This window comes from Lutra lutra, chromosome 12 (assembly GCF_902655055.1).
Source record: "Lutra lutra chromosome 12, mLutLut1.2, whole genome shotgun sequence".
Classification (NCBI taxonomy): domain Eukaryota; kingdom Metazoa; phylum Chordata; class Mammalia; order Carnivora; family Mustelidae; genus Lutra; species Lutra lutra.
Genome location: NC_062289.1, coordinates 75,887,206 through 75,906,693, shown reverse-complemented (window position 1 = coordinate 75,906,693; position 19,488 = coordinate 75,887,206). Strand labels below are relative to the sequence as shown.

At 47.5% G+C, this 19,488-nt stretch overlaps 1 protein-coding gene across 4 annotated transcripts in view; it reads left to right on the top strand.

Annotated features, from left to right (window-relative positions):
- Positions 1-948: 948 nt before the first annotated feature.
- The window catches only part of SEZ6L (seizure related 6 homolog like), a 188,310-nt gene continuing 169,770 nt past the window's right edge, over positions 949-19,488 (top strand). For all 4 annotated transcript variants that reach the window (XM_047698472.1, XM_047698471.1, XM_047698470.1 and 1 more), the window contains exon 1: positions 949-1,082. In XM_047698472.1, coding sequence (XP_047554428.1) covers positions 989-1,082 — 94 coding nt within the window. In that variant the 5' untranslated portion in view covers positions 949-988. The remainder of the gene's footprint in view (positions 1,083-19,488) is intronic.

The window sequence follows — 19,488 nt, the reverse complement described above, 5'->3', positions numbered from 1 at the left end:
TCTTGAACTCAGATGGGGGAAGGGCGCAAATACAGCAGAGCTAAGGGGCTGAGCTCAGAGGAAGGCTTGGCTAGCTCTGGCGCCCCGGTGACAACGGGGATGCGAAAGATGAAACTCTGATTAGAACATAGATAAATTTTAATTTATAGTCCCTAGTTGGGCCTCACAGGCCTGGAACACCCCGCCCCCCACCATGTATTGGATGCACAATTTCATGGCCATTTGTATTGTTCTAGGGAGATTGACAGCTCTCATCGAATCCCCAGAGTTGAAGACTTTCTAGGTTACAGGACTCACTTTGGAAACAGAGGATACTGTCAGGGCAGACGGCTGGTTGGGGCCCAAAGGGCCCTGGGAGGGCTGCCATACAACTGAGAGAACTGGGACTGGGATCTCTCCTGGAGGCCGAGCGATGGAAAGCTCTTAAACTGCTCGAAGACTGAAAGCTGCGCTGGGTTTTGAGGCCTCCACCTCCCGGTCTGGAAAATGGTCAGGAAGCTCTACGGCCTCGCCTGGCCAGCACCGGACTGCCGTGAGCATCCGCCGGGAGGAAACGCTCGGCCCACAGGACGCCAGGGGAATTGGCGTTAAACTTCGAGGGGCACACGGGCCGCGGCTGGAGAAGGAGGTTGGCCCTGGGACGCGGCGGCCCCTCTCCCTGCGGCCCTCCCGCCCCCTCCCTCCCTCGTCGCACTTGCTCGGCACAGACTCGGCCCCAGCCCCCTCCCTCCTCCCGCTCGCTCCCCGCTAGCTCGCTCTCTCGCTCGCTCGCCGGCTCCTCCTCACTCGCCCGCCCGCGCCCGGCGCAGCTCGGCCAGAGCGATCGCGGCGCTGAGCGCGCGTCCGCCCGGGGGGCTCCGGCGGCTGCCCCGGCCCCCGGTCCCCTCCCTCGCCCCGCCTGCCCTGCGCGCTCGCCGCCTCCCAGCTTCCCGGCTCCCGCGCCGTCCGCCTGCCCGCAGCCCGCGGCCCCGAGCCCCCCGCAGCCACGATGCCCGCGGCCCGGCCGCCCGCCGCGGGACTCGGCGGGACCTCGCTGCTCCTCGCCCTGCTCCTGGGGAGCCCCGCGGCAGCTCTGGCAGGAGGTAAGCGCCTGGAGGGGCGGGGCGGGGGAAGGGGCAAAGTTGCGGCGAATGCGGGGCAGCAGGGGGTCGCGGCTGACCTGGGCTTCTGGAGCACCGCCCGCCGGGTTGGAAAGCGGGGGCGGTCGCCCAAATTCGGGGCTGGGAACCGCGTCCCCTCGGCCCGGTCTGATGGGAGTGTGGAGGCGGGGATGTGTCTGAAGGACTCCGGCGCTTCCTTGCTTCGGCTGCGGGCTCCCTTTCAGTGTGCCCGGCTGTGGGGCTGACTCCCCTTTGCAGCCCCAGGGAATCTCCTTGCAGTGGGGTCGCCTCCAAACCTCAGATACCCAGAGCTCTCTGCAACCGCACCCGGGGCTGGGTGCCAGATAATTCTCACCCTTTCAGGGAGAGGACGAGAAGGGGGGCAGCTGACCTGCCCTTTAACTGAGGACTAGACTTGAACTGTGCGTCTGGGGGCTTCGTAGTGCCGCGCCCTCCCACTCTAGGACCCCTTGCCTTCTTTTGGTTCAGGCTGTCCTGTAGGACCGGGTCCCTGGACTGATCCCAACCAGGTGTCTGGATGCCGGACTTGGGTGTGGCTTTAGTTTGGAGGCCAGTCGGGGGGCCTTAGGGTTCTCAGAACTTGGCGGGGGAGGGAGAGAAGATGTCAGGTCACCGTCGGGAACCCGAGCGGACACTTTTCCTCCCACTCGCCCCGGACAGCCTAGTGTCTCAGCACTATTATGAATTGGGGAGGTAGGGGTGCTAGTTTCATCCACCACGTGCTTGCGGGTTTGGAAAGGGGGTCCCAAGTTTAGCGAAGGGTAGTTGCTCCTCCTTCCCAGACCCGGAGCCACACCCTCTTCTCCACCCCGCTGAGGTCCCCCAGGAAAAGTTGTGTGTTGGGGGTTGGGCGCGTCATTAATCCAGAGCTAAAACCAAGAGCTTTGGAGGATTTAATCAGTCACTAGGAGACCCCAAAGTGGAGGATAGCATTGGTAACCACTCAACCTAGCCTTCTCTGAAAGGTCCAACTCCCGCTACCAGAAACGCGCTCCTCACGTGGTAAATAAGCAGGCAGCTGCAGGGTCTGCCCAGTCTGAAGACAGTCGGAGGGCGCACACCCTCCCCATCTGGAGCCTCGATGTCTGTTTGCACTGTCTTTACCTCTGGCTGGAGCACAGGCGGTACCCTTTCTCCCTAGGGAGTTCTGGACCCCTGGAACTCACACCTGCTTCAGCACCAAAGGCCGCGGACAGCTCTTAGCTCCGTGGGCCCCAGCTCTGGGTCCCTTTCCCTCCAACTCTTCCCCATGGCCTGGAGTGCCCTCCTCAGCATAAATCAGGCATTTTATCCCCCACCCCCTTCTCTTTAACTGTGGAGCCCCGGAGTGCAAAGCAAAGGAAATAATTCATCACCTTTTGTTTAACAAAGCATATCATTAAAGAACCCCCCCTTTTATGAAGCAATAATATTCACAATTTACACCAGGTCTGGACAGTTTCTCTGGGAAAGATGGGGGAAGAGAACTGGTTTACATAAATCCTTTCCACCACAGCATGCCCTTTCTTAATTAGCTGTCTTTCCAACAATGGCTTGGTGGCCTTGAACAGAGTCCACATCGCTCTCCCTCATCCTTTGAATCTGTGTTGTGACAAACACACAGAAAGAATCCAAAGTTACTCAGCATCTTGCTGGCTTTTCTAAAGTGATTCTACCTTTGAGGACCCCACTCTCCAATACACTGCCCTCCAGGAAAAATGTCTTAATGGCACATACTGAATCGTCATCCAAGACAAGGATTTCATATCCTGCTTCCTTCACTGGCTTCAAACGCAAAATATGTGTGTGTTAATTTTTAAGACATTTCATATTATTTTTCCAACTGTTCGACACTACAACTAGCAACATATATTTTTAATTAGCTTCAGGTCACTGCCAAATTAAATTCAACTGATGTACTCCTTCAGAAAGCTCATTAATAACCGTGTGCTTCTGACTTCAAGACTCTCTGAGTGGTAAGGAAGGAGTGAGAATAGCCAACAAGCACTGCCAATTCTCATGGTGCATTTGGAAACAATTGACCTTTCACAATAAATTCTATTTTTAACCTGGAGCCCAACTTCCACTAATGTCAGGAGAGAGGTACATCTAATACAGTGTTGCAAGCTAGTCCTGCTTGCCTGCGATTTGTAAATACTTGAAAGGGACTTGTTGCTACATTCTTATGCAGGTCACATGATTCTCTGGGCCATTTTGCTGTAAGGCATGAATAAGTATAAAGTATAACTTGTTTTTGAAGAGGCTTCTTATTGTCTAAGATATGCACATGGGGAATAATTGTAGCTACGTGCTAAGACTGCAGAGCCTGAGTGTCATTTCTTTTCTTTTTCTCTCGAATTAATAAAGGAAATTCAATATTGCTCAATAAGACTCAGATTTGCTGCCTCCTCTAGTCTCTAATGTGCGTTGTTGTTAAATTCACTTAACAACTATTTTCATTATGGATTGCCATTCTTTTCCATGGAGTTCTGGTTGCTCCTGCCAGGGGCCACCTTATCTAAGCTTGAAGGATTCTTCTTGTGTTCACAAGGCTTAGTTAGACATTAGGAAAATAATGTTATATTCCTTCCTCCCTCTTCCAAGGCAAGAGGATGTTTCCTGATTAGAGTGGCTTGTTTTGTGGTTTTGCTCACAAGTATATTCCTGCTATTCAAAAAGCTATTCAAAAGGGCTCAATTTACCCGTCCTCCTGTTTGGTCCACGGGGCGTGCTGCAGACCTCCACTAGGGGCGCTCAAAGCTGTAGCTGGTGGCTTAGGGCAGAAGGGGCCAATTCTGACCTTTGCAACCAGCAAGTGAGGGCAATGCCAAAGGTCAGCAGAGTAGAGGTCTAAAGATGGCATCACTTCCATCTCTACCCATGCCCCTTTCTGCTTCCTACAATTGATTTCTATTTCTCAGAGGGAAATTATTGATGACACTTGACATGCTGTGAAAAAGAGTAAAGAAAGGTGATAAGAAGGCCAGGAGAATGCTCCACGAAAGGCAGTTTCAGAATGCAGAGTCCGGCTGCCCTTTTTCCTACCAGGCTGTAGTTTCCTTCATGGAGCCGAACTGCAAAACGCCAAAGAGGCCAGGGCAAGGCTGTTGTTCTGGGGAATTTGAGCTGGGCACTGGTATTAGATTTATAGCGTTCTGGAAAAGAAATACTGCGGCTTTGAAAACCGGGGTCCAGGTCCAGCTCCCCTGGTTATGAATGTGTGACCTTCAGCAGAACTCTCTTCTCTGAGCTTCCGTTTTACCATCTGCAGAATGGGGGCAGGGGTACAGAATTGTCTCCGTCTGGAAGGATGGTAGCAACAATTGCATAACACTTCCTTGTAAAACAGCTGGCACATAGTAGATGTTCAAGTAATGTTCCTCTGTTTTCTTCTCTGTGTTCCAAAAATGCAAGTTGCCCCTATTAGTAGGCACCAAGAGAGTGAGTCCTTGAAGCTGGTGTGAAGCAGATGTTGGCATAAATAACTGGCTAATTTAGGCCAATGTAGGAGGAGTTGGAGTTGGGATATGAGTAGCCCCAGGTAACTATATGCTACCTGTGGCAGGTGAGAATTTTTTTTCACCTGTTGCAGGTGCCCTTTCTTCCCAATGTCTGATACTGTAAATATTTGCACCTCACTATTACCATCAGCAAGTAGAGTCCATGGTACCAGAGATGCAGTTGGCAGTGTAATGGTTGGAAAGGAGATAGAAGGAGAGAATCTTCTGGAAGAGACATTAACTCATTCATTCATTTAACATTTACAGAGTACTTTCTATGCAGGCAGCAACCCCATGTAGAGTGCAGGAGACACAGGGTCATACGATGAGGTCCTTGCCCTAGCAATGACAACCTAGCAACAGAGATCAGAAGAAAACCACTAGCATCCATGCCCTGTGATCTGTGCTTCAGGAGGGGATTATCAGAGTGCTGTAGGGGTCTTCCGGGGGGTGTGGTCCATTCTTGGCCAGAGCTAGTCAGGGAAGGCTTCCCTGAGCAGGTAGCATTTGAGCTGGCCCTGCAGGGATGTGGCAGAGAACAGCCGCCAGGGGTGGGTTGCAGGGGGTGGGGTGAGGGGGCAGGATTTCTACAGTGGAGTAATGACAGTAGTGAAAGCAGGCTTCACTTTCGGAGCCCATCACGCACCAGTGGAATTAGAGAGAGGGAAATAGGAGTGAGTGGAAAGGACAGGCTGGTGGGTACCCAGCCTGACACGTGAAAGAAATCATCAGACCTGCCCATCCTCCCTGCTCTGCTCTGGACTTCCTGGGCTCAGCAGAGGAAGGCTGAAACAAAGGCCCATGAAACGCCGTGTTCGCTGTGCTCGCTGTTGTCCACTAGAGGTTGTGATGACACCAAAGGAATCCTCTCTGAAGACAGCCAGTCCCAGCTGCTGAGTACCAACAGCAGCGCAGGGTAAAGGCTGCCTCATTGAATTTGCATATTTGCATAATCCTCTGGTTACTGTAGTTCTTCACCAGCAGCCTTTGGGTGTTGGTGAAGGGGTGGGAGTGAGGGTGTTCCAGAGAGAAAGGGCTGATTCTCATGGACCCTCCTGAAGTAATTTCCTACAACACGGCTGGGACCGTGTTTCCACAATGCGAACAGCATTCGTCGAGTGTCGATTTTGTTCCAAGTCCCGTGATAAGTGGTTTGTATAGATTCTTTCAGAGAGCACTCACAACGGCCCCAATAGATCCAATTATTATTACTCCCATTTTATAGAATGGGAAAGTGGAGGCACAGAGAGGTCCAGCAGTCACAAAAGTCACAAAGCCAAGAAGTGTTGCAATCTGGCATCAATTTTCTAACGCCGCACCTCACGGTTGCCTCTTATATTCTGCATTCCCCAAGCTCGTGGGCAGATTTTGCTGATACATAGACAGGGGCCCATACATACTTGTCAGAGGCGTGTTGGACGTGTACCCTCTGCCCACCACTGTTCCTGGCATATAGTAAGCACTCAAATAAAACTGGTTGAATCAAAGTGAGTCATAAAGTCGAACAGGTTACAATATACGTGTGGGCGGTTTGTTCATCTTTGTCATATCTAATGGTTACTGAATACACGTCAGACACTTGTGTAGGTTATCTGATTTAATCTCCACAATTCCTCTCCATTTCATACATAAGGAAACCAAGGCTTAGAGAGACGGTTAGTTCAGGAAGCTCAAGGTCGACAGCTAGGAAGTAGCAGAGGTAAGATTTGAATCCAGATAGTCTGACATTGAGCATGGCAGCTTGAATGTTGGGCACAGCGCCTTCCAAGGTGGGTCCTACTGTATTTCTCAATGAAATGTGTGTACAAGATGCCTTCACCATCGGTGTGTGGTCAGGCTGGGTGGGTCTGAACACTGGCTTTCCAAACTCCAAAACCTGGTGGGACAGAGACACAAGTCAACTAGGATTTTCCCAAGCCCCTAATATCTCTGAAAGAATGAGAGAAAGAGAAAAAGACAAAAGGAAAAGAGTATTCTTCCTAGCCAAGGAGACTACACAAAAGAGAGTGAGCAGAATGGGTGGTTTGTTGGCTAACTTTGACAATTCTGGCTGTTTGTAATTTCTCCTGTTCCCAGGCCACTCAACCATTAATGGAGAACTTAAAGTGTGGAAAATTGGTTTCTGTAAGCTCCTAAGTTCAGGAACCTAAATTCAATGACCTCCTAGCCATGAGCCTCAGTTTTCCCATTTGTAACTTGGGTCACGGTAACTACGACCACATATGCAAAGCTGTCTTCACAGGGCTGGGATGAGACATGGAAGTTAAGAGGTTTTATACTTTATGCATCAGAAGGGCAAGCTTCAGGGAGGTGGGTGCTGCTGTGGAAGGCTCAAGACCCCAAGCACTCCCGTGCGTTTCTTCCTGGGCTTGTTATGAAAGAATGGCAAAATATAGCCATTTAGCATGGGTCCACCCTGTGCCAGAGGGCTGTCCTTGTGCTTACTCTACATATTCACTCCTGTTATCCTCACCCACCTCACCCATCCTCACCACCACATCAGGTGATGTCCCTAAGTAGATAATACAAATGAGGAAACTGAGTCTTTTAATGGTATTGGCAATTGCTAAGGTGTTATAAGTAATGAATGATGCAGTTGTGATTTAAACCCAGGACTATTTAATTCCAAAGCCCAGTTTGTTCTAGAGGCTAGGGTATGAGGTATCACATAGCCATGGACAAATGGAGAGCAGACACTAGCCCAGAAATTGGGACAGTTTGACTGGACTCCGGGAAAGAAGGTGTTTTCTCACCCAGGGGCAAATGCCAGGTGTCTCAAGTCAGCTCGCCAAGAGGAGAAACTGTTCGTCTCAACCCTCCATACTGTCTCTGATGGTTCCTAGGTGAAGCATCCTTCTGGCCCTTCAGTCAGGACCAGAATGACTAGACAATCATTCTAAGAGTCATATACCTGAAGATGAAATGCCCAGCTGGCTGATTTGAGCGGCATGACCTTGAGCTATGTCCTTCAGTGCTCTGAACCCTTTTGGGCCTCATATGTAAGATCTGGGTCCTGTCTCCCTTGCAAGATGGTTACAGATAGTCAAAGTGGATAGATAGCCCAGAGTAAGCACTCAATAAAGTTAACATTATTGCTATCAATAGTTACCTGGTGAACTTCTATTCATCTTGCAAAACCCAGTCCCTAATTGTCTTTTTCTGTAAGAACTTCCCTTGCCTCTCTCTTCTCTGTGCCAGTTATGAGTCATACTCTGCCCCCCCATCACATTTTATCCCTCTATTATAGTTAGCTCATGTACTCACAATGCATGAGTTACCACTTCGCACATCTCCATCAAAACCCTCAGCGGAAGCTTCCTCACCAATATGTCTCTTATGTATCTCACCCAGTGTAAGGCTCTACCCGATTGTTGAACTACACTACTGGTTGTAGGGAGGTAGCATCCATCCAAAGATCTGAATCCCATTCCTGAATCTTTCTTCTATACCTGTGTGGTCTTGGGCAGCCTCTCTGAGGCTTGGCTCCTGACCTGAAAACTGGGAAATGGCAAGAGCGTCCTACCTTGAGGAATTGCTCTGAGGAAAATCAGTGAGCTCATAGATGTGAAATGACCGATGAATTCTACAGAAAGGAAGACGAGAAAGAGGAATAGGATGAGGAAGGAGAGATACTTGGTGAAGAATAGAAGCAAACTTTGTGCAAACACACAGCCACAAGGCAGGCACCACTCAGTGGGTCCCTGCCGGATCCATGTCTCTTTCCAAAGGGCATGTTGGCTGCAATTGTTTACCCTGTGGCTTAGCTCATTTCAAAATAGAAACTTTCTGGGCATGATACTGGGGTTTTAGACTCTGCCTTCTCTCAGGTCCCTGGCAGCTGCAGAAAATAGCAAAGGAAATAAAAATCCATGCTTAGAGTTGTTTTCTGTGAGATGCATGACCCTAGATGAGCAGCTTGGTCGCCCCGAGCCATCGGTGGGCCTCCCATTGTCTGTGCTCGGCTAATTTCCCAGGGATGATGTAATGAAGGGGGTCCTGGTATTGACATGCTCTGTAGAAAAAGCTAGCAAGGTACCTTCCTGGGGTCTGTCATATTCAGCAGGTCTTAGCATCAGGCTCTCAACCTGCCTCAATTCGTTCCCTGGTAATTTCATTTTATTGAGGAAAGAGACCCAAAGGCAAGAAAGAACTTACTCACTCAAGGTCTAGCCCAGGACTCGAACCTCTGACTCCTATTTTCTGACTTCCTTTAAGGGACTTTATGCGTCTTTTATGAACAGTGGGATCCCTGCTTTCCTATAGTGTATGTTCAGAGACCCATGGAGAGCCTTAAGATATCTGTCTCCATGAAACCAACGGCGTCCATTACCCAAATCGGATATTTACGATGTGAGGCCGCGGCAGAATGACTGCATAAGAGAAGCGTTAGCAGAAACTGAAATCCAGCCAGAGCTCCCTCCCGTGCTGACTTGGCACTTGAATCTTTGAGGCACTGGCCGACCAGCTCACACCTGGGAATGGTGCCATCCAAGCAGATGGCTCAAGTCAGGCAAGCAAGAATAAAGCATGGAGGCTCAGGGAGGTGCAGGTCCCAGGCCAGGTGCCCCCCTGTGCTTCTCTGCTCTCACCGTGGATCATAGAGAGTGGCTCATTGAGAAACCCAGTGGCAGTGTGGGGTGTAGAGAGCTGGGGAAGGGTTGCCTAAGGCATAGAAGATGTGCTCAGGGTCAGCCTTGGCTGGGCAGCAAGGATGACCCAAGGGCTGGAAGTTAGAGCCTGGAGTGTAGACTCTGGAGCTTGGGACAAGTCTTACAGGGCAGAGGAGTGGGTATGAGCCAGTGGGTGATGGTTTCCTTGTTTGATCTCACCCAATCCCAGTTGGGGGGTAGGTATGTGCAAAGGTTTTGCATCATAAATGAGTGAGTTGGGATTCCGAAATGGAGCACTAACTTAGGACTAGGAGCCCGGGAAGGCATTATAGTGCAATAAAGAGTCCAGACTCTGGAGTGACAGATATTGGTTCCAACCTAACAATGTGATCTTAGACAAGTCACTTAACTCAGATGATTGAGGTGGGGTGGGGTAGTGATGAAGATGATGGCAATGATTTGTTGAATCTTAGCTGAGTCTCAGATTCTCAGATCAGTGCTGCCTTCCAAGAGAGGAACCAGTCTTTCTTTTGGCTTTACAGAGTGAAGCATCATTCAGGATAGATCAAGACTAAGAAGGTACCTCAAATATTGAACCAAGGATGTTCCAGGGATGGGCTCCTTTCCTTCATTTCTCTCTTCCATGGCATCTGCTTCTCCCTGCATTGGTTGCTCCTGACTCTCCCCACCCACCCCTCTCTTTTTCTATCTCTCTCACCAGCCTCGTTCTACTCACTAACCAGTGATCTCCCCCACCACCTCTCCTTACACATGGGCTGTCATGGCTTCTCTGGCTCAAACTCTACATGTGCACCACCTGATATGGTGGGCACTAGCCACATGTGGCAATTTGGTTTTAAATGTGAATTCATTAAAATGAAATTACATTGGAATTAGAATTCCTCAGTCCCACTAGCACATTTCAGGTTCTCAGTAGTCATATGTGGCTAGTGGCTGCCATGTTGGGGAGAGAACATTTTTTGTCTTGGTAGAAAGATCTATTGGATAGTACTGCTCTAGGCCATGGCAGTCCACCTACAGCCCCTAACACTCAACTTCCTCATGTTTCCCTGCTCAGATTCCTGAGGAATATGGCTTGTCCTACTAGGGCAAGAGAATGACAGTTCATGTTTAATCCAAACATCTGTGGCTGGTGTGGTAAGCATGTCATAACACAGGGCTAGTTCCGTCCATACTTCGGGTAGAGCAATCACCACCAGCAACATTTCATACTCTTGCTCTGACCTCCATAGTTGCTTTCTCAACCCTTCCAATTGCCACGATGTTGCTCTGGAACTCTTCATCCACAGTCATCAAGCTGTGGCCTCACTGGTAAACATATCTAAGAACTGGGAAAGATCACAAATGTGTCTGCTGACTCATCTCCCTTCCTCACTGGACAGTGAGGTCCTTGGAGTCAGGGGTTGTCTCTTATTACCTCTTTACTCACAGCTATTTGTTGAATGGGTGAAAGAAAGAAAGACAGGAAGGAAGGGAGGGAGGGAGGAATAGAGGGAAGGAAGGAGGGACGAGGAAAGGAAAGGAAGGAAGGCAGGAAGGAAGGGAGGGAGGGAGGGAGGAAGAGAGAGAGGGAAAGAGGGAAGAAGGGAGGGAAGAAGAAAGGAAAGGAAGGAAGGAAGGAAAGAAAGAAAGAAAGAAAGGGAAAGAGGGAGAAAGAGGGAGGGAGGAAGGAAAGGAAGGAAGGAAGGAAAGAAAGAGGGAAGAAGGAAGGAAGAAAGAAAGGGAGGGAGGAAGGAAGAAAAAGGAAGGAAGGAAGGAGAGAAAGAAAGAAAGATGGAGGGAGAAAGGAAGGAAGGAAGAGAGAAAGAGGGAGGGAGGAAGGAAGAAAAAAGAAGGAAGGAAGGAAGGAGAGAAAGAAAGAAAGACAGAGGGAGAAAGGAAGGAAAGAAGAGAGAAGGAGGGAAGGAGGAAGGAAGGAAGGTAGGAAGGAAGGAAGGAAACGAAAGAAAGAAGAAAGAAAGAAAGAAAGAAAGAAAGAAAGAAAGAAAGAAAGAAAGAAAGAAAGGAAGGAAGGAAGGAAGAAAGAAAGAAAGAGAAAGAAAGGCATTCTTTGGCCACAAATGACTGCAGCATAGGGCACAAAAGCATTTGCAGAAGGGTGCCTAGGTGGCTCAGTCAGTTGAGCATCTGACTCTTGATTTTGGCTCAGGTCGTGATCACAGGGGCATGGGATTGAGCCCCACGTCAGGCTTCTCCCTCAGTAGAGAGTCTGCTTGGGATTCTCTCTGTCTCCCTCTCCCTCTGCCCCTCCCCCATGCTATCTAAATAAATAATCTTTTTTAAAAAGGCATTTGCAGAAAATGCACAATCTTCCCATCATTTAGGTAAGCTTAGGAAAAGATCATTTGAGGTGGGCATTTATGAGAGCTGGTTCTTATAAACTGGTGTAATTGGGCATTTCAAGGGGGTCCATCCTCTGCAAATCTGGCTAGGGAGGAAAATGAAGAGAAGCTTCAAGACAGGGCCCCAGGAGCCCTCCCCCTCCTCCTGAGAAGGTTCACCTGGAATGAGAACAATGCACTTAGGAGCAATGGTGGAGGTTAGTGGGAAAACAGAATGTGCTTTTTCAAACATGTTGTTCTCTGCATGGTTTTAGTAATGCAGCTATTATATAATATTGTGATTTCTTCAAAGCTTTAATATTATGGAAACAGAGGGAGGAGGTGTTTTAAAGAATTATACTCAGAGTACACTTTCTGAGAGTGGTGGACTCATCACTGGCATAGGACTGAGACAGGGCTGGACGTGGATCCCAACCCTAGCGTTTCTGTGTTGTGTGATGCTGGAGGAAGGGGTGTGATCAACTCAGTCTCAGTTTGCATCTGCAAAAAGAGAATGTAATGCTTCCTGTGCCTCTCCCATAGGGTGGACTGTGAGATTGCAATGCTTATGTCACCTCCCTGCCTATCTCCAGCAGTGTAGGTGAGTGGTCCCTCGCCCCTGAAGTTAAGCAGTGCACAACCTTTGCAGCTGTACATGGCAGCCCTGGGTGTGGAAGTGCACCACTAAATTGTAAAGCGATGAGCAAAAGGAGACAGATGGACAAAGCTCCTCTGACTCTTCATTCCCTATAGACTTTTGATCAGACCTCTACCTCCATGCCCCCTCTAAGGCAGGTTTACCAAGTTGTAAAGTTAATTTGGGGCCAACTACCTTGGAAATTAATGCAAAAAAATGTGGAATCGGGCCTAGTTTTCCAGGGCTTCAAGAAGGGAATTTGCCTAATTTATGGCATAAATAAAAAAATGATGTGCTGGGGCTCATTTGCATACTTTTACTTCAATTGGGGTTAAAAGCAACACTTTATTGTTGTTTCTAAAGAAAGCCTCAGGCCATTCTTATTAATCTGAATGTGTAAGCTCAAGCAGGTCCTGAACTTTCTGGTACTCCATTTCTTCAACTGTGAAATGACAATGATCAGTGGACCCACATCACAGAATGCTGTGAGAACTCATGAGCTGACCCTGTAAAATGCATAGAATAGTGGTTTGTACCCAGTAGGAATTCAATACTTATAATAAAATATATAATATTAGATAATATTTATGATATCATCATCATACATGCATTCAACACGTATCATGTCCTCCAGTTGACGTCACGGAAAAAACAAAAGGATGCCGTCTCACTGTGTACCCACCTAGAGGTATTACAAGCCCAGAACTTGGACTCCTGCTGGAGCAGAGCAGGTGTCCGGCCAGAGGATGCCTCCATGAACGGATTACAATCACTCTCAACCACTTCCCCACGGATGCAAGAATTGGAAAGCCTTTCTCCCACTTCTAGCAATGAGGTCCCCAAGGCAGGGGATGTGTTGCATCTCCCTCTTAATAAGCAGTCCATCTCCCAGAAAATAGAAGCTCAGCAAATGCAGAGCTGTGGAATGAATGAATGTTGAAGTGTAATCACTCTTAATTAGCATGCGGGCAGTGCTTATTATTAGCATGCAGCTAACGCATGGTTGTCCTCCTCCCAGACTAAGAAAACCTCGTGTCTGTGTCCCCAACATGTAACTCAGAGCATGGCGCATTGAGCAGTCGGCAGGTGCTCACTGGGCATATGGCAGTGGAAGGGTTCAGAAGTTAGGAACCGAGATGCCTGAGTGTGGATCCCAGCTTTGTCACTTACGAGCCGTATAACCCTCAGCTTTATAACCTGTCTGCTTTATGGAAACAGTATAGGAGGGGAAAGAACTATACCTTTTTCATCTAGTTGTATGAGACAAAAAGGGAATTTTCCATCAATAGTTTAAGACGGTGCCTGATAGAAATTGGATACTCAGGGAGCGCCTGGGTGGCTCAGTCCCTTAAGTATCTGCCTTTGGCTCAGGTTGTGAATGTGGGGTCCTGGGATCAAGCCCTGTGCCCAGCTCCCTGCTCAGCAGAGAGTCTGCTTCTCCCTCTTCTTCTGCCCCTCCATTCATGCTTTCTCTCTCTGTGTCTCAAATAAATAAATAAAACCTTAAAAAAAAAAAAGAAATTGGATACTTTGTATAGATACTACCATGAGTAAATGAATGAGCAACCATTCCCAAGAGTCTTGAGAGAGGAAGAGAGATTTGGTGTATCATTCCCAGCTGGAACAGAATTTACAAATGTCTGAACCCTACAGATAAGATGTTCACACAGGAGCACTGGTGTTAGAGCAACACATCTAGTCTCTGCTTCCCATTTCAAGGTATTTTATTACCTTGGTTAATAAAATCGAGGTTCTAAGCAAAAAGCAGGAGTCCAGTTGAGTGAACCTATCACTCACTGGCTGCTGTTTAATGATCAAGGTTCATCTTAGATCAGCCCCAAAACCCCAGACAAGGAATATGGACATAGCTTGGTCCTCCCTGAGTCCTCTTGGCATTCAGGAGGTCCCAGAAGGCAATGTTTGGGTCTTATCTGTCGTGTCTTTCTACTCTGCCTCCACTTTCCCTGTTTCCAAAGAAAACAGCAGATCCCTGGAAAGGCTGCGAAGGAAAAAATATTCCCATAATTCACGGAATCCCCGCCATGGCTTCATTTATAGATGCTTGCTTAATTACTAGCAGAGTGTTCTAGGGTGACTCTGATAGCCATTTGATTATAGATAAGGAAACTGGGGCTAAGATGACTAAGCACTGGTGGATAAGGATTCCTTCATTCATTCAAGATCAAGTTTCTGTTCCTTCAAGACCTTCTGCTCTGTAACAAGCACTTGGTAGGTGCTAGAGATGGAGAAGTAAGTAAGGCGTACCTTGCCCTTAGAGAACCTAACATGCAATTATTCTGCCAACTCAGGTATGACTCAGATGTGCAAGTTCTGTCTCTTCTCCCCTCTCTCTCTTGTGTTGGCCTGATGACATCCAGGCAGAGGGCAATGATCTCTGAAGGACCTGAACTGGGAACGGTGCATTCACAGGGTTGCTAGTCCTAGTTGGTATCTACCTGTAGTGAGGTGACGTGGTCTCACCCAATCATCTCTTAAAAAAAAAAAAAATTCTAGGTGATGCTCTTTCATGGGCCAAGTCAATATACACTTGAAGAGAACCTTCTATAACCATTCCAGACTTTGTAGAAACAGAGGCCAGAACTCCAGGAAACTCTGCTGAGGGTAATGTTATTGACTTCACTTATGGTAACAATATGTTGGTTCTTTGTTCTCTTGCACATGTGGGAAAAATGCATTCTGAGCAAAGTTGCCAAGAGGTAGCCAAGCTGAGTATGTGCATAAATTATATGCCCATTATTTCCTTAATGCATCAACTTGGACAATACGTTAATGAGGTTTGGCCGGAAACAAATTAATTCCTTCAAGTCCTGGGGTAATTTTATTTTAAGTAGTAATAAAAATAGTCATTTATTCTCTGCATGTGGCAGAGGAAACCCCTTATTGGGTTAGGTGGTTGCAAACAATTTTGAGGTAGGCTGGCGATAGAGAAAATTAATTCTATTTTTCAGAGGAAGAAACTGAGGGCCAAAGAGATTCCATGATGGAATGATTCCTTGGCTTTCGTGTTTTCTGACGGTGTTTTTGAAGAATACAAACCCCTTATTTTGTAGAATGGCCCTCAATTTGGGTACATACACTTTGAATTCTCACAAAATGGTACCATGTCATCCATATTGGTCTGTAACTTGCCTTTCCCATTCTTGGGTCTCTTTTCTGTGATTGGATTAGGGCCCCAAGTTCCCCTAAGTCATGCTGTCTTCACTGGCTCCCTTTCTCCCTCCTCAGTCTCCCAAAGCCTGTATTCCCTTCTGCGATCCCTTCCCAGAGCCTCCCCTCTACCCTCCCTCTCCCTTGGCCATGCTTCCATGGCCCGAGGCAGGCACCCCCATCAGAATACTGCACTATTCTTACTTTTCTTATACCCCTGTTTCTCCCACTAGGCTCTGGGCATTTCAGGGCCTGATTCACTGACTCAACCACAAACAGCAAATATTCAATGTGTGTATGTGCAATGTCAGCCCTCAAGGAACTTACACTCTCTGCGATCTTTCATTTATTCACTAATTCAACATGATCACTCATTCATTTATTCAGTGCATATGGATTAATCGTCCATTGCTGCGCCACATCCCATGTATGCTGATCGTTCAGTATTTGCATCATGGGGTAAAATGATGGCCCACCTTGCAATGACAGAGAAGGGGTTTGATGAGTTCATCTGTGATAGTGCACAAGGTAAAGAGTTTCCAAAGAACATCAGACATTCTCATGGGCACTGTGAACTGGAAGTGATTAAAAAGACCACCTGAGACTCTGAGAGCATCTGTAAACATCCCCCCCACCCCAAGAGCATGAGCTGAGTGGGAATCCTTCACACTGCCCTTGGAGGCTCAGCCAGAGCTGGGATATATATCCTACTTGGAAAGAATTCACTCCTTTCTGTGGTATAGAGGAGGGTGGGAGTCTACTTTTAGCCCACCGTGTTTTCTCCCCCAGACAGTCCTGGTCTCCTGGTTCCTCTCTTCCCTGAAAACCTAGTAATGAGATAAATAAATGTGCCCCATGCATGATCAATCACACCCAACTTCCCAAGAACCAGGGCCAGGCTTTTGGGTGTGGGGACGGCCTCCTGACATGAATTATTGCTACCATCAGCCCTCTTCTCTGCTTCTCCACTTGGGGGACAGGCTGAATCAGGGACGCCTTAGCACTCAGAATGCAACCTTTTGCTTGGCCTTGGATGAATCGCCAGAGCTCAGGGCATTTGAAGAACTAACAAAAAAGATGTTGTGGATGGGGGATCAAGGGCAGGGAAGGAAGTGGGCAAAATGAAGAGAAGAGGTGGGTGGGCCACACCTGGTAGGGCAGGGAGCCTGCTGGAAATTTATTCTTTTGCTCTGAGAAGCTCACTGTAGGCAGGGGAATGGCCGGTCCTGCTTTGATAAAGCTTCTACGAAGGGAAGGGGGTTAGGGAAGAGGCCCTCGCTGACAGGATTTGAAGGAGGAATCCCACCCCCTCCCTCCTCACCAGGAGGTAGGCTCACCTGTCTCCTGCCTCCCAGCTAAGATCTGGAATTATCTGAGTTTGTTTCTGTCGGCCCACAGCTCCTGGCACCATCTCTCTCCAGCCACAGTGAAAGGGAGGCCAACGCACTGAGCCTGCTCAGAAGTCCTCAGGGCTCCCGGCCCTTGACCCTTCAACTGTGTTTAAAAACCTCAACTCATCCACACACTTGCCCCCTCGGACTTGGCCTGGTGCTTTGAAAGGCTTTCACTGTCCTCCTTTTAGTGGCTGGAACATAGAAAAAGCAGCAGAGAAAAGAAAAGAATATAAATTCGGACAAAGATGGCTAAACCCACCTCTCTTTTCCTCCCAAACCCTGATCAGACTGTACAAAAGGATCTCATATATATTTTTGCTGGCTCTCGTTTGAATGTAGGCCTGACATTGCTGGGTAAATTAAACGCCATTTATAATATAGCTTAACTATAAAAATGTGCTTGGGGCAGAAATTAGACATACCAGGCCTTTTCCAGCGAAAAACATTTTTACAAATGCATGAGCACCTGAACCAATTTGGAGGCCCTGTCATTTTGATTTAGAGCTGGGGAAGTGGGGCTGATCCCTAAAGAGGAGAAACAATTATCCGGGTGAGAGAAGATTTTAGAATTCTTTTTCTTATCACTAACCTGACTTGGACTCCAAAACATCAAGTGGAGGAGAAGGTTGACTCGTGAGTGAGAGCTAGAATCCTTGTACTCCTTCTTAACCCACAAACCTCCTATGACTTCCACATGAGCTCTCTTCCAGAGAGCCTTCCCTGCCCCTCTCTGTGGGGTCAGGAGCTTCTCATTGGAGCATTCATATCCATTTCATTTCAACTAGCTATTGCTGCCTGGCAAACCACCCCCAAAACAGTAGCTTCAAATAAAAATGATCGACTTATTATCTCCTTTGATTTTGCAGTTCAGCTGGGCTCTGCTTGGTGACTGTTCTGGTCCACATGGTGTTGGACAGAGCCACCGTCATCATGTGGCTTGACCACTCTGAAAATGCCAAGAGGCTCAGCCACACATCCGGTGGCTTGAGCTGCTTACCCCCAAAGCATCTTCATTTCCTCTCACGTGGCTCCCACGTGTGGCTGGGGCTTCTCCCAGTATGGCAGCGGGATTCTAAGAGGGAGTGCTCCAAGAGCAAGGGGGAAAGCTGAAGATGTCTTAAGGGACAGCTTCAGAAGTTGTGCATTGCATTTTGTTGGTCAAAACAAGTCAGGAGGCCAGCTCAGATTCAGAGGGAAGGGAAATAGCCCCCACTCTGGGTGTGAGTGGCAGAGACTTGAGCAGCCATCCTTAATCTACATCTTTTGTAGTTATTCCTAATAGAGAATTTACTCTACTCCTAATGTAGAATTTACTATATTCCTAATATAGAATTTACCACGTGTTTGGCAGGTGCTATGTGAGGTACTCGCCACTTTGTACTCACTAGTCAGTTTGTGTCTGTGTCTCCTTGTACAAAGGGATGCTTGTCTAATTCATTTCAGGTACAAAGGAGGTATTATCACTATTGATTCAGGTTTGATAGAGATGCACAGTTCTGGGTGTTCATTTCCAGTGTGGTCACTCTTCACCCAGGAGATTATTGTGAAATATTGCAGCAACCTAAGGACTAATATTATATTCGTTTATAGCAGTGGTCATAACAATGACGAATAGTAGTAAGTATTAACAATCGTATAATTCTTACAGCTATAGTAGTAATATCTGCAATACAGCCTTGCACTTAAGTGGCATTTAGCCATTTAAAAAGCATTTTTATTTCCATTACGTTACTACTCTGTCCAACAACCTTGTAAAATTCCCCAAGAGGACTCTTGTTATAAACCATAGTTTGTAAACGAGGATACGGACCCTGAGAAAGGATGAAGAACTCATCATTTGTCAATCCTAATGGATATAATTTAGCAAGGACCTACTAAGTGCTGGGCACCTTATACCAACAGTTTTAATTTCCATCTCAAAGCAATAGCATGAGGTAGGTACTATTATTGCCAGCATACTACAGATAAGGCAACCCTGGCTGAGAGAGGCAAAGTCCTTCACTTGTCAGTTTTATGACTGGGATTCACTTATAGATCAATCCAACTCCTGAGTTAATGACTCTTTTCTCGATGCTACACAGAATTTCTTCCAGGTTGCCATTTCTAAATTCCTTTGATCTGAGAAAACAGATAATAATTGTGTAAAAATAGTATGCAAGATCAAAGTGAGGGACCCTTCCATGAATAACTCCCACCCACTTTAGAGCTGACCCTAGACAGCATTTTTGACCTTGGATGATTGCATTCTTCACCTCCTCATAGTTCTTGGTAACTTCCACAAAGCTAAGGTGACCAGGAAATAAATTTCCAGAAAAGCGAGTCATTCTATGTATAAAGTTACACAAGGTCAGGGCTCCTGGGTGGTTCAGTTGGTTGACTGTCAAACTGTTGGTTTCTGCTCAGGTCATGATCTCGGGGTCGTGGGATCAAGCCCCATGTCAGGCTCTGCACTCAGCAGGGAGTCTGCTTGGGATTCTCTCTCTCCCTCTCCCTCCGTCCTTCCACCCTCAAATAAATAAATAGAAATCTTTATAAAAAATAGTTATATGCACAATGGAATACTATGCAGCCATCAAAAGAAATGAAATCTTGCCATTTGCGACGACGTGGATGGAACTAGAGGGTATTATGCTTAGCGAAATATGTCAATCGGAGAAAGACAACTGTCATATGATCTCCCTGATATGAGGACGTGGAGATGCAAAGTGGGGCGTTTGGGGGGTAGGAAAAGAATAAA